This window comes from Prunus mume, linkage group LG2 (genome assembly GCF_029339155.1).
Source record: "Prunus mume cultivar Tortuosa linkage group LG2, ASM2933915v1, whole genome shotgun sequence".
Classification (NCBI taxonomy): Eukaryota; Viridiplantae; Streptophyta; class Magnoliopsida; order Rosales; family Rosaceae; genus Prunus; species Prunus mume.
In genome coordinates, this window is record NC_142699.1 from 4,175,146 (window position 1) to 4,188,796 (window position 13,651).

General features: G+C 37.2%; 1 protein-coding gene across 1 annotated transcript; it reads right to left on the reverse strand.

Annotated features, from left to right (window-relative positions):
- Window positions 1-9,813: 9,813 nt before the first annotated feature.
- On the reverse strand, window positions 9,814-12,474 carry LOC103319435 (flavonoid-6-hydroxylase-like). Its single transcript, XM_089046680.1, has 2 exons — window positions 11,238-12,474; window positions 9,814-10,661 (listed from the first exon to the last, which is right to left on the reverse strand). The coding sequence occupies exons 1-2, from the start codon at window positions 12,189-12,191 to the stop codon at window positions 10,029-10,031; spliced, it is 1,587 nt and encodes a 528-aa protein (XP_088902806.1). The 5' UTR covers window positions 12,192-12,474; the 3' UTR covers window positions 9,814-10,028.
- Window positions 12,475-13,651: the final 1,177 nt, after the last annotated feature.

The window sequence follows — 13,651 nt, forward strand, 5'->3', positions numbered from 1 at the left end:
TCCTGGGAAACTTCGCTCTCGTTGGTCTGGGCCATTCACGGTGTTAACAGTGTATCCTTATGGGACAATTGAAATCAAGAACGATCGTGACGGTACAACTTTCAAAGTTAATGGCCATCGACTCAAACCTTATGTGACAGCCGCATTTCTTGAGGAGGAGAGCACCGTCCTACTCGATGATCCCAAGTAAACGCATCCAAAAGTCGGGCTATTGACTCTAAACTAAGCGCTTGTTGGAAGGCAACCCAACTAGGTACCTTCGTTCCTTATCTTTTTATTTTTAGTTTTTTTTTGGTGTGTGTTTCCTTCGTTCATTTATTTTACTATTCTTTGTCCTTGCTCTTATTTTCTATTTAAACATTGAGGACAATGTTTCATTTAGGTTTGAGGTGGGTAACATTCGTTTTATTTTTTAATTTTTTCGTTTTTAGTCTTTTTGGAGTCATGCAAAACATTGGTGTTTATGTTTCGATAATACTGTTTTAATCTGTGATATAATTGAAGATTTGGCCCGCGTTGCCTTCTTCAGTTTTTCGTGCTGAATCCAGCCATATAAGGCTCGTAATTTTCTGACTTTTCGTTTGGAAGTTATAGCTGTTTTTCTGAACAGGGGTCTGGAACTGGAATATTTCTGCGATTCTGTACTGTGTTCTGTATTTAACGTCAGTTTTCATGCAGTTCTAGTCTATTTTCTGGTATTTGGTCTAAAGAAAAGTTATGCGTTTCTTTGTCTATTTTCTGAGCATATAAGGCTTGTCAAAATCCATGCAGTACTTTAAGAGATAATTGTTGAAAACTGATCTGAGGTCAAAATTGAAAAGAAGCAGTTTTTGTGAAACATAAATTCTAGTTAAAGTTGTCACTTTTCCTTGCTAATAGAGATGTATAGGCCATGTTTTGATCATGAATGCTTTACTAACGTGTTGCCATGAAGGGTGATTGCATTATAATCTTTGCACTTCACAATACCATACTCGTAATGTTTTGGTGGACAAGGTTGCTATGCTCGAATGACTATGGAATATTAGTGGAGACTACCTTTGTGAGATAATTGAGCCAAAAGCCATTTTCTTTGAGAGGGGTTTCATTGTTTCTACTCTTAAACACTCTTCGATTTTATTCTTAATTAGATTGCTCTCATTAGGTTTGTATTGGATACTAAAGAATTTTCTTATTTTTGTTGGTATGTCGCTTCCAAGTTGGATGGACCATAAGAGATGATGTTAGGCTATGCATGTTTTCATCCTACCCCTTTGTGTGCGTCATTAACCCCTTTGCAACCAAACACTTAGCCCTTCCTTCATCACCCCTACTATCTTTTAACCTATATAACCCGTTTCTAAGCCATACCTTATAGCTTAGGATGTGCCAAAGTGATGAAAATAAGAAGATTGAGCTCTACACCAAAGAATTGGCGTGTACCGAGGTGTTTGTGCAAAAATTGCAAGAAAAGGAATATAAGAAAATAAAAGAAAAGAAAATATTTTGCAAATCAAAAGAATAAAAGTTCAAAATCACTCCAAATGGAGTAGAAAATATGCACAATCCCTGGACGCTGAGTGGTACAAAAAGTTCAAAAAGAGCTGTCCGTGTATGTGATCGTGAATAATGCTTTGGTATGTCCTAAGTTTTTGTTATTCCTTTCCTTTCTTTCTTAACCCAAACCTAGCCTTTCATTACAACCAAAGTAAAAGACCTAACTGATCTTTTGGGAAATCTTTCTTGGAGGTGAGGTATGTACTCTAGTTCTTAGTATTCGATTCTTTTTATGAGACATTATTTTTAGAAATTGCCATTCTTCAAGCTAAGCATATGTGTTAATATTTGATTTCCATTACATAACTTCATACACATATGTGACATTTGAGTGTAAGCCTAGGATTCTGAGAGAAAAATTATAGAGTGATATCCGGTGAGGATTAGAGTCAAGGCGAAATAATTCCATGGTATTCGAGTGTGGTTGTCTTTAAGCTTTGATGTTATGAGTTTTGGCATTACACATTACACTATGATGCAATTTACTTAAAGTGGCATATCTTTAGTGATGCAAATGTGATTGGCATGCATTGATTTTTATTAGCCTGTTAAAGTGGTGTCTTTAACGACTTTGTTTTGTAGTAAACGTTTGTGGGTATCGTGACTGGTAAACCCTCAGGAGACACAACTCCTCCTACTAGGGACACCTAGAGGTTTAACGGCTTGTGGCACATGCTAAGTGCCATCGAGTTTACCTGCGAAAGTGGTTTAGTTAGTTTTTGTCTTGTGTTTGTTTTAATTTCTAATTTTGCTCGAGGACTAGCAAAAGATAGGTTTGAGGTAGTTTGATAAGTGTATTATTTCCTATATTTTTACACCTTTTATATGTAGGTTTTGTGGGGAAAGTTAATTAAAAAGAGTATTATTACTTTACTTTCCTTATTTTCAGCTATTCTGCGCTCTTGGAAGGATTTCAACTGAAAATCAACTTTTCGAATGCATTTTAGTGCAAGACCAATTGTAGAAGAAAGCTAAGACATTGAAGATCATTGTATCAAAGTTTCATAATTTTCTACCAAGCCAAATGCTCCAGACCTGCAAGTCAAGACAGCCTAAGTTGAAATCCCGTCAGAACTGCACTGCTGTGGAAGAGTGAAGATTTGAATATCTTTCCGATTTTTCCTAGTGGTGTGTAATATATGCTTGGAAAGCTTAGAGATAAAGCTACGTTTCTCATATTTTTCCAGAATTTTCTAGGAAGTGGAACAACCCCAAAACGTGCGTGCAAGTTGGCTGACGTGTTTCCAAGTCAAATAAGGATTCTTTCCTAGTTTGTTTCCTTAATTGTTTGAGATTTTGTTTTGCTTTAGGAGAGTTTTTCTAGACCTTTTTGCAGTAGGGTTTAGTTGTTTTATACTATATAAGGTCACCATAGGATCTCTTCATGGTATCACCTTTTTCCACCATCATCTACCATATTTTTCCACCAACTTTCATACAACCAGAGAAATATCAGAGGAAGCCAAGAATTTGCTGCTGCATTATTTGAGGAGCTTTTGAAGGTGTTCCTGTGAAGATTCTGAAGATCAAGTCCATCGGCCAAATTGGTTTTATGACAATAATTCTCTTGTTTATATTTTCTTCTGTCATGAACTAATTTCCCTTGCTAGGGCTACGATGTAGCCTAACCATGAATACTCAATTTTTATAGTTATATTAATTCCTTATTATTATCCCATGTTGAGTATTTGTTACTGTTCTTAATGATTTAAATATCTAGCTAATATTTAATTGATGATCCAAGCGGAGACCGAGAGGAGATGTTTGGTGTTTGCTTCTTGTAACAAATACCATGACTTGAATGAGTGCCCGAGAGGGACTAACATGACTCATGCAGTTTTCTTGTAGGTTCTCATAGAACTTAATGGGTTCTTGGTTTTCTAAATCCGTTGCTCGAGAGAGAATGGGTTGTTAATTGAGAATACTTTTGGTTGAGCCCGAGAGGGGATATCGAATGAATTAGGAGAAACCAACTGTCAACAGGGATAGTAATTAGGGTTAATTGGCTATAAGAATTAAGTAGAATTGGTTATGGTGAAATCGGATGCTCTAGTGTCTCATCATCTTAATTTTCTATCGTTAATTAAATTGTTATTTTTCATAATTGTTTTAGCTTTCTTGAATCAATCAATCTTCTTAATTAACTGTTCAAATAAACTTCTAAATTAATCATAATTGGTAGTTAATAGGAAATTACAGTCTTCGTGGGAACGACACTCTACTTATTTCTATATTACTTGTACGAATTGTGCGCTTGCAATAATTTCACAACAAACTACGTGTGGCTTGATCCCTCGAGGAGGGTACGTAGGCAGCCTAGGGTAACGCCTAGGTGCAACCGCGGGTTAAACCTTACCTTGTCGTTAGTCCTGAAATTCGGATGAGAACGAGATGTGATTGTGTTAGGAGGTTAAAATCTCATATGTTGAAATTGGGAAAGTTATATGATGTAAATTTGCATCCGGCTTTCATAATTATGTTTAAGTTTAGTAATTGCCTTATTTAAAGTATTATTTGGCTCAAGAGCTTTGTTGGTAGTTTGGTTTTGGAATATTTGAAGGCTGGAGGCCGATTATGTGAAGTGCATGAGACTATATTGTGCATGCTGCCGGTTGGTGTTGTTAAATGTGTTTTATACAGGTTAAAATTTTTGGGAAATGTTCAATTTATAGGGGAGACTCTGCCAAAAAGTCTCGTGCCCTTACCCCTTTTTGGAAAAGGTGGTTACGGTTTTAGTTAGTGAGCCCGGCATTGGTGTGATGCCAGAATTTTCACAGAATTCGTCCCGAGTTTCGAAAAATTCAGGGCGGGTACTATCGAGGGTTCGAATATCTGAAACCACTAGTCTGCAAGCGTGTCTTTACCGAAAGTGCAAAGACAAGAACCAAAGAGGCTATAAATAAAAGCAAAAAATTTGATCCAAGGACATCCAATTTCTCTCAAGAACAAACAACTTATTTGAACAACCTTCAAATACTTTCGACTCAAATACCTTATCAAAGCGTCTCATAGCATACCAAAATCAAGACTTGAATCAAATCATCTTCTATTCTTTGAGTTCTCAGTTGACAACTCCTTATTAGAATTTTATTTATTTATTTTTTTAATTAGTATACCAAAATCAAGACTTCCATCAGACACTTTTGTATTTGAACTTGTATTGTACTTTCTATATGATATTAGTTTAAAGTTATTATTTCTTCCAAGTTTTATTCCATAGTAAGTGAAATGTTAAAGTCCTCTTAATTGAGGCATAAAAAAGAACTTATCCAAGTCAGAGTCCTCACTTGGAGTATAATGGCTTTGATTAGAGGTTGAGATCAACGAGCGCAATACATTCATCACGTCACTTCACCATACGTGGCGTTGGATGTTCTGGCGTATGGGGAGATGATATGATTGTTAGGTCACACGTGGTATAAGATTTTCCGACGTGCTGACAGACTCCATACGTGGTGTTGGATGTTCCGGCGTATGGGGAGATTTTATGATTGTTAGGTCTCACATGGCGTAGGATTTTCCAGCGTTGAGACAGACCCCATACGTGGCGTTGGATGTTCCGGCATATGAGGAGATTTTGTGATTGTTAGGTCCCACGTGGCGTTGGATTTTCCGGCGTGAGGACAAACTCTATACGTGGCATTGGATGTGCCGGCGTATAAGGAGATGATATAATTGTTAGGTTACACGTGGCGTAGGATTTTCCGGTGTGCTGACAAACCCCATACGTGGCGTTGGATGTTTCGCTGTATGAGGAGATTTTATGTGATTATTAGGTCTCACACGTGTCGTGGGATTCTTCCGGCGAGTGAGACAGGCCACATACGTGGCGTTGGATTTTCCAGCGTATGGGGAGATTATGTGATTAACAAGGAGATGAATAAAGGTTTTGTAGGTGGTTGGAATTGGGATTTAGTAGAAAGAACTACGTGTGGCTTGGTCCCTCAAGAAGAGTACGAGGCAGCCTAGGCGCCAGTGCAGATCGCGAACTAAATATTAATTATGTTTTATTGAGATTGGTTCTGACCTTGTCGTTGATCCTGAAATATGGGTGAAAACGAGATGTGATTGTGTTAGGAGATTAAAACCTCGTATGTTGGATATTTGGGTAGTTATTTTATATTGATTATAGTAGCCATTCATAAATTGTATGAATTCATTATTGGCATTGTTTAGAGTTTGTTGGTGGTTTCGCTTTGGATTATTTGAAGGCCGGAGGCCGTCTATGTGAATTGCATGTTATTATATTGTGCGTGCTGCCTATTGAGATATTAAATTGTGAATTTTGTGCATGTTGAAATTTAGGGAATGTTCAAATTACAGGGGAGACTCTGTCAAAATTTTGGTGGAAAGTCTCGGTCTTTAGTAAGTGGGCCTGGCATTGAGGTAATGTCGGAATTTCCATAAAATCTATCTCAGGTTTCTGGAAATTCGAGGCGGTTCCTATCATACAACCTGCAAGAAACTTGGGCATCGCAGTGTTCACCCCAAAAGCCCACAGACACTTTTGGCACGGACATTGGCTCTTTGTGATTAATCTGTGTTTCCCCTTCTTTTGTCATGGATTTTTCAGCTTCAATTCTGTAGTGCTGCTTTGAGTGTTCCGCCTGGACCTCTTGGGTTTGTGTTTATGGCCATACATATCCAACCAACGGTGATTATTATACTACATTTAAATGGTACGTTTTTATTTATTTAAAATAAAATGATATTCTAACTACTGTAATGTATGGGGAGGGGGATTGAACTCAGTTGCAATGAAGCGATATTTGTTAAAGTATTAACACCAGCCCAAGGAAGATAACAACCCATGCCCAGCCTATTGTTGAAGAGAAAATATCTACACAATTCTAGAGTTGCATGTCAGTTAGTTTAGTCTAGAAAAGTTAGATATCCTATATTATTATAGTAACAAATAGGCTAAATTGTAGCAATGGTCTCTGAACTAAGACCAAACTTTACTTTTCGTCACTCATATTGCTAAATTGTTACGATGGTGCTTTAATTATACTTCCACTTTCAGAAATTGTCCTTTCCGTCATCTCAGTCAACTTTTCCGTTAAAAATGATGACGTAGCATGGACAAGTTCTACTTGGCATGGGCAAAAATGTATTTTCACACCAAATTTAAATTATAAATCTTCTCTCTCTACCTCCATTCCTCTGTAACACACACCCCCCCCCCCCCCAAAAAAAACTCCATCCCTCTCTCGATCAGAATCAGATGCCATAGCCAATCGATATTCATATATACCCAATAAAATCAAGCCGTGGAATTTCAGTTTCTCAAGCATCGGTCACTCCTACAGGTATGACCAATTCATTTCTCATTTAAGTTATAAAAATGGACTTGGTGTCTTCTAGGGGCCTGAAGGAAAAAAAAAAAAAAAGGAATATCATCACCAAAACCCATCAACACCACAAACCCACAAGCACAAGAAGAAGAAGAATAAAATTCGAACAGTCCAAGTGGGGCAGCAAGGCTCTTGGTTTGTTCAGAGAGAGAGAGAGAGAGAGGATGGGGAGGGTGGGGTGCCAAGAGTTGCAGACCCAAGTCCAAGCCACAATCCCAACAGTCCAAACCACAAACCCATCAACGCCACAAACCCACCTGAATAATTTAGCCGGAGAAAAATTCGTATTGTATGCTATCATAAAAAATAAAAATCAGAGAAAAATTCTTATTTTATCTAGAAGAAGAAAGCCAAAGTCGGTCAAGCAAGTCGGTAGCCAAATTGAAGCTTGGAGAATTTTCTGGAAGATAACAAATATGTGGCTATTGTAGGTGGGATGGAGAGCAAAGTCGACAACAACAACCATAAACAGGCATGAAGCCTATTAATGTAATTAACCAAGAATCAAAAAAGAAGTCAAGAAGGAGAGTGAGTATAGAGCTAAGAAGTCCTTGTGAGGAGTGTGAGTGTTTTAGAGTTTGTTTCTAGAAAGTGAGAAAGAGTGTTTGTAAGAGTTGGTCTTTTTCTTGAGAGTTGTTTTGTTGTAATATTTTGTGAGTCTAATACAAGTAATTTGTTTATTTGTTTTGTCTCCAACCAATTTATATTAGAGTTGTGTACTCTAATTTTCTCAATAATATTCTAATAATTACTCCAATATATGGGTAAGGGGATCAAACTCATGTGTGGAGAGGGGTGCACTGTCTTGGCCAAACGATATTCAACTACCACCCTGATTAATCCAATTCCTTTCTTTTTTTCTTTTTTTTCTTTTTTGGGTTTTGGATTACCTGTTATAATCAATAACTCTGAGAATTGTTTATTCATTATGTGCTAGTAAACAAAAGAAATCAAGAATCATAATAAGGCAAGTATTTTCAGACACACGCAAAAAAAAAAGTACTCGATTGGGACCTTTCAACTTTGAGGATTAGGATTGCTCTGACATCATACATTGAGAGACTTGAACAACCACTTATTTGAACAACCTTCAAATACTCTCGACTCAAACACCTTGTCAAAGCATCTCACAACATACCAAAACTCCTAGAATTGTTTATTCATTATGTGTTAGTAAACAAAAGAAATCAAGAATCATAATAAGGCAAGTATTTTCATACAAATCAAAAAAAGAAAAAGAAAAAGAAGAGTGCTCGATTGGGACCTTTCAACTTTGAGGATTTAGGGTTGCTCTGACCTTTGGTTGTTGGGCTCATACATTGAGAGACTTAGAGATGAATGCCATGCCCCGGACTCAGAGGTCGGTGGAAATCCCGGGCCCGCACATGAGAAAACAAAAAGTAAAATAAAAAAAAAAGAAACCGAAACATGGGTTTAAAATAAACTTCTCTTATAAAAATATCTCCAAAATCTTACAACTTTACAATATATAAACAAATGCTATACTACTCTCATCTAATTCAGCCTCAACTGGTTTATTCCTTTTCTTGCCCACTAATTCATCTGAAAAATTAAACAGGGTGAAGAGTGAGCAACCATAGCTCAGTAGGGACATGAGACCTTACCACAGTAAATTGATATAACTAAATTAAGTGACATGCAATCACACAGGGAAATATCATGTTAATAATAATAATAATAATAATGATAAGGCATGAATGCTCTTCAATTCTATCCAACCCGTTAATTTATATAATAGGGCAAGCAAATCTGCACGTCCCATACCATGCATTTTACCACTGTGGTTCCGAATGCCCCATTACATAAACTAACACCCATCTCAGTTATCCCATAATTCCCCTTTTGCTAGTCGTCTTGTCTACACCATTGATCTCCAAGCCCAAATCACCCAATCGACAATTATACCGCCGATTTCCTAATCTACTGTGCACACGAGCTCGCCTGAACTTGGTCCCTACAATGGTCAGACTCAACTACACAAAAGATTCTTCCCATTACCCTCTTTTCCATAATTTCTTTATTAATCCAAGAATTCCAACCACCACCGACAACATATGAACATGTCAATATTAATCAAATGATATAATGATAATTAACAACACTTAAACACCCAATATCAATAATAATCAAATAATAATATCATGCATAATATATTGCTCACGGAATTTAATTAGATCAATCCCCGTAAAGGTCCCCAAAAAACTCGTACCTCGATTCCAAAGCATTGCTCCAATTTAAGAAAATACAAGCTAAGTCCTATATCTCCTCCAAGAATTTCATCATCATCATCTCTCTCTCTCTCTCTCTCTCTCTCTTCATTTGCTATGCACATAATGTCCTATATATATAGAGAATATGTTGGCAGTGACTCCTTTCCTATTGGATGGTGTTTGGCGGTTTACAAATACTTACTATCCAAGTTTTATTCATGTGGTGGTCTAGCTTTGCAGATAAGGTAGTTCCCAATTCCTCCAATCCTATACAACCTTTCTTGGTGAATTGACAGAGCTAGTATATAGCTATGCTTACTAAGCATTTGTTTTTCTTTGACACATACTACACTAACAATGACTAAGCATATCCATAATAGCAATGACTACATGTAACTACACTAACAATGACTAAGCATATCCATATATAATATAATAGGATATTTATGTAATACACACATATATAATATAATATAATATAATATATAAATTAAATAGAAAAATATTAAATCTTTAAACTATATAATTTTATAAATACGGGGTTTCACAATGAAGGCATGGGTGTAGGGCTGATAAGGCTTTTATTTAATTTTATATCTTATTTGGAATTAAAGTTTAGAATCTTCAAGTAATTGTCCACCAAAGAAAATAATATTGGGTCTCAAGTTTGACCTGTTGAAGACGCATTTCGTGACGATCAGTAGCTTTAGAATCACATTACAACATTTTCAAGCAGGCAAATACTCAATGTTAAAATTGTAAAACCCAAAATGACACTGAAAATAAAACAATTTATTGATTGGAATGGACACTGTGTAACGATACATCTAGTGCATCTCACTATTTCATGACAGTCCCTATCAACTTCATGTAACTTCCATCCCACATAATAACATAGTAGTTTGCTTTATTTATGATGCTCATATAGTTGAGCAGGAAGGCGCGGAATGACAAGGACTTCAAGAAGGGTGGATTTATGGTTAGTCAACTCCATTGTCTCACGCATGTCAACAGGCCTATCCCCTGGGGTCGCAATTTCAAACCCATGAAGCAAAGAAGCAAGTGCCAACGGCATCATCTTCATGGCCAAAGATGCCCCTGTACACATTCTTCTTCCACTGCTAAATGGTAGCAACTCAAAATCCTGACCACTAACATCAATGTTCTTGTGGGTTGTTAGAAATCGTTCTGGCCGGAACTCATTTGGTTCAGGCCACAGCTTTGGATCTAGTTGGATCTTTCCAATGTTGACAAAGACAGGAGTCTTTGCTGGGATATGGTAGCCTCCTACAATGCAATCTTCTCTGGACATATGGGCCATTGCAAGTGGTCCGGGAGGGTATAAACGCATTGCTTCTTTGAGAACCGCGCGGACATAGACCAAGTTGTCGAGGTCAGACTCCTTCACTTGCCTCTCTCTTCCAACATTTTGGTCTAATTCTTCTTGGGCCCTTTTTAGGGTTTCAGGGTTGTTGAGAAGTAAACAGAGTGCCCATGTCAATGTCCCTGTAGTTACATCTACACCTGCTAAGAGAAGAGCCTGCGAAACAAGTACACAAACTTACATCGGGTAGATGAAGGCTTCAGATTTTGTGTATCCAACGGTTTAGTGATTTGGCTGAGAATTAAAAGCCACGCTTATAGGAAAGAGAATCGAATTACACGGGTTTACTCAGTTCTGCACGAAAAAACTAAGTGACAATATTGACAGCACTTAAGCGCCAGTAAAAGCCTTAAGAGACAGAAGTAAAACTTTTTCTATTCTATTTAGCAATGTCCCTTGCATGTTGTCTTTTTTTCTTGTTTTTATTACAAGCGATATTGATGGTATGGAGATCCGAATATAGGACCTCAAAGGTAACTGCTCATAATAAGTTGAGCTACAAGCCCCTTGCTTTGCATGGTTAAAAAGATTTTTCGGATTAGTATATATTTACCCTATTATCAATTAAAGTCATATGATTGAATCAAAGTTTAAACTGATTGTTTTATATAAAATTAACAAACTTGTATGAATGTACTAATCAGAGTTAAATGAAAGTTGTAGTTTCATTAACAGGAATAATATATAAAGTGCCAAGTGACGAAGTTGGTACGTATTAAAATGTGTACATACCAGGGAGGTAGCTTTGTTGATTGTATCAGCATCATACTCCTTGGTAACTTTCAAATCATCATCAAGAAATGAAATCATGGCATCCATGAAGTCACGGTCATCATCACCCTTCACCCCACCAGAAATCTTCCTCTTCTGCTTATGCTCATCTAGCCATCCTTGAAGCAGTTGATCTACCTCCTTAAATTTCTTCCTCATTGCCTTCTCATGGCCACCCAAGTCCAACCTCCTCAAGAAAGGAACCGCATCTGAAACCACCAAAATCCCAAGCAGATGAAGAACATCATTGAAAATCTTTCTCCCCATCTTTTCGTAATTTGTAACTTCAGAACATCTTTGCCCTAATATCATCATAAATATGACATTCTGACTTATGTCCATAAACCATTCTTTCATCTCCACCACCACCTCATTTGAACCACTACTCTTCTTGTTCTTCGTCCACCACTCGTATATTTCTCTGATCGCTATGTTAACTTGAGATTCTCTAATGTGTTTGAGCATCTCGATGCGCTGGTTGGAGAAGAGCTCGTGCATGACCATCTTTTTTATTTCGCGAAAGTAGCGGCCGTAGGAGCTGAATGCAAAGCAGGCATAGTTGTAGCCAAGGATTTCTGGCCCTAGAGATTTGACACGGCTGCAAAAGACTTTGTCATGTGTCTTTAAACACTCTTTCGCCATTTCCGAGCTGCTCACGACCACTCGTCTCTCCACTCCAAACTTTATAGTGAAAATTGGTCCATACTTATCGGCCAATTTCCCAAACACCAAATGGGGTGGCTCTGATGATCTATATAATAAGTGAAGGTGGCCGATTATAGGCCATGCGCCTCCAGCTTGAGGCGGTAACTTTCGTATGACACTTCTTGATTTCCATAGCAGAGAATAGAGGTAGAGTGAGAAGGCCAATGTGATTGCCAGAACAGCTACTAGAGATGAAAGGTTGAGGTCCATGGCTCTGTGTTTCTGTGGGGAGCTTTCACGTCTTTCTTGTTTCTTCAATTGTCAGTTACATATAGATCTCGAGTTTCTTTTGTTTTGGCCGTTGTTATGAAATTGATGATGACGTGGCAAACTCTTTGGATCACGGATTATGATGATGTAGCAGCACAGCTCTGCATGACAGCATGCTTTGCTGTGTTCACCTGCACTCAACAGGTAGCAGCTGAGAAATTTGCGTTTTTTTTGTGTTCTGGGTATACGTGATTGTCATGGATTTTTCAACGTTTGTTTTGTTGTGCTGCTTCGAGTGTTCCGCCTTTGGACGTCTTGGGTTTTGGAGGGTATGGCATACATCACACTTTCAACGATGATTTATACTACACTTTAATCATGTATTTACTTATTTAGAATGAGAAAATTTATGAATAGGACAAGTCCGTGAAGTTAAGAACACGTAAAAGAATGATTGGGTATGAGACCAACCATTCTTCCTCATTAATCTGCTTTCTGGATTTGCAGGTATTGAATTACAAATTTTAATGTGGTATTCACATAATTTTTCAATATTATGTGTTATTTAACGAGGAGAAATCTAATATCCGAATAATTCTAATATGGATGCATCAGTGAATATCAGGTGTGATGTTATTTACTGGGTTTGTAGTTGTGCTTCGTGTTATTTCGTTTGGTTTTTGTTCTTTTGACTCTTTTGTAGTCCAATGTATGTGTGACACTCTTTTTCCTATCTAAGGTTTTGTCCAATATGATTTTCCTTGGGAAGATTTTAAGGAGACTGCGTTCCTACAGGTTCCTTTGTAACATTCTCTGATGGTTTCTACATACCCTTTCAAGAAGGAAGTCGTAAATAAGAATAATTCTAAGACCCAAATAAGTAAAATATATTCGGTCCATGTTGTTGTATAATAGAACTTTCTCTCTGTTTGTTTTGCTTCTGGGCCTCCTATTAAGGCACGTATATATTTTGACACCAACGGAAGAAAAAAGAGAGTACTAGATTGAGACTTTTGACTTTGAAGATTTTCGGATTGATGTGACTTTGATTGTTTGGTTCTTACATTGTTTGGCTCTTCGGGATTTTGGTCAATTGCATGACTGAGGAATAAAACTTACCTATATTGGGATATCACTGTGGCGCTATCCTAAGTCAATCGTATAGTGCCATGCATTTTATTTTTCCGATACGAGAATATGTAATAGGCTTAGGATATTGCCATAGTGACATCCCTGTTACATATAAGTTTTTCTCCTTATTAAGAGCTGAGAATTCAATACATTTCTTTATGACGAATTCTTTGGGTATTCACGGGGGGTGTTTTGTGTTTTCGTTGACCAAGTTTTTTTATTTTGTTTTTGAATTCTACAATTGTACTCATTGTGAATTTTTTGACAATACAGTATTTCAATTCTAAAAATGAACAAAAGACAAGTCACGAGAATTACATGGCTAATAT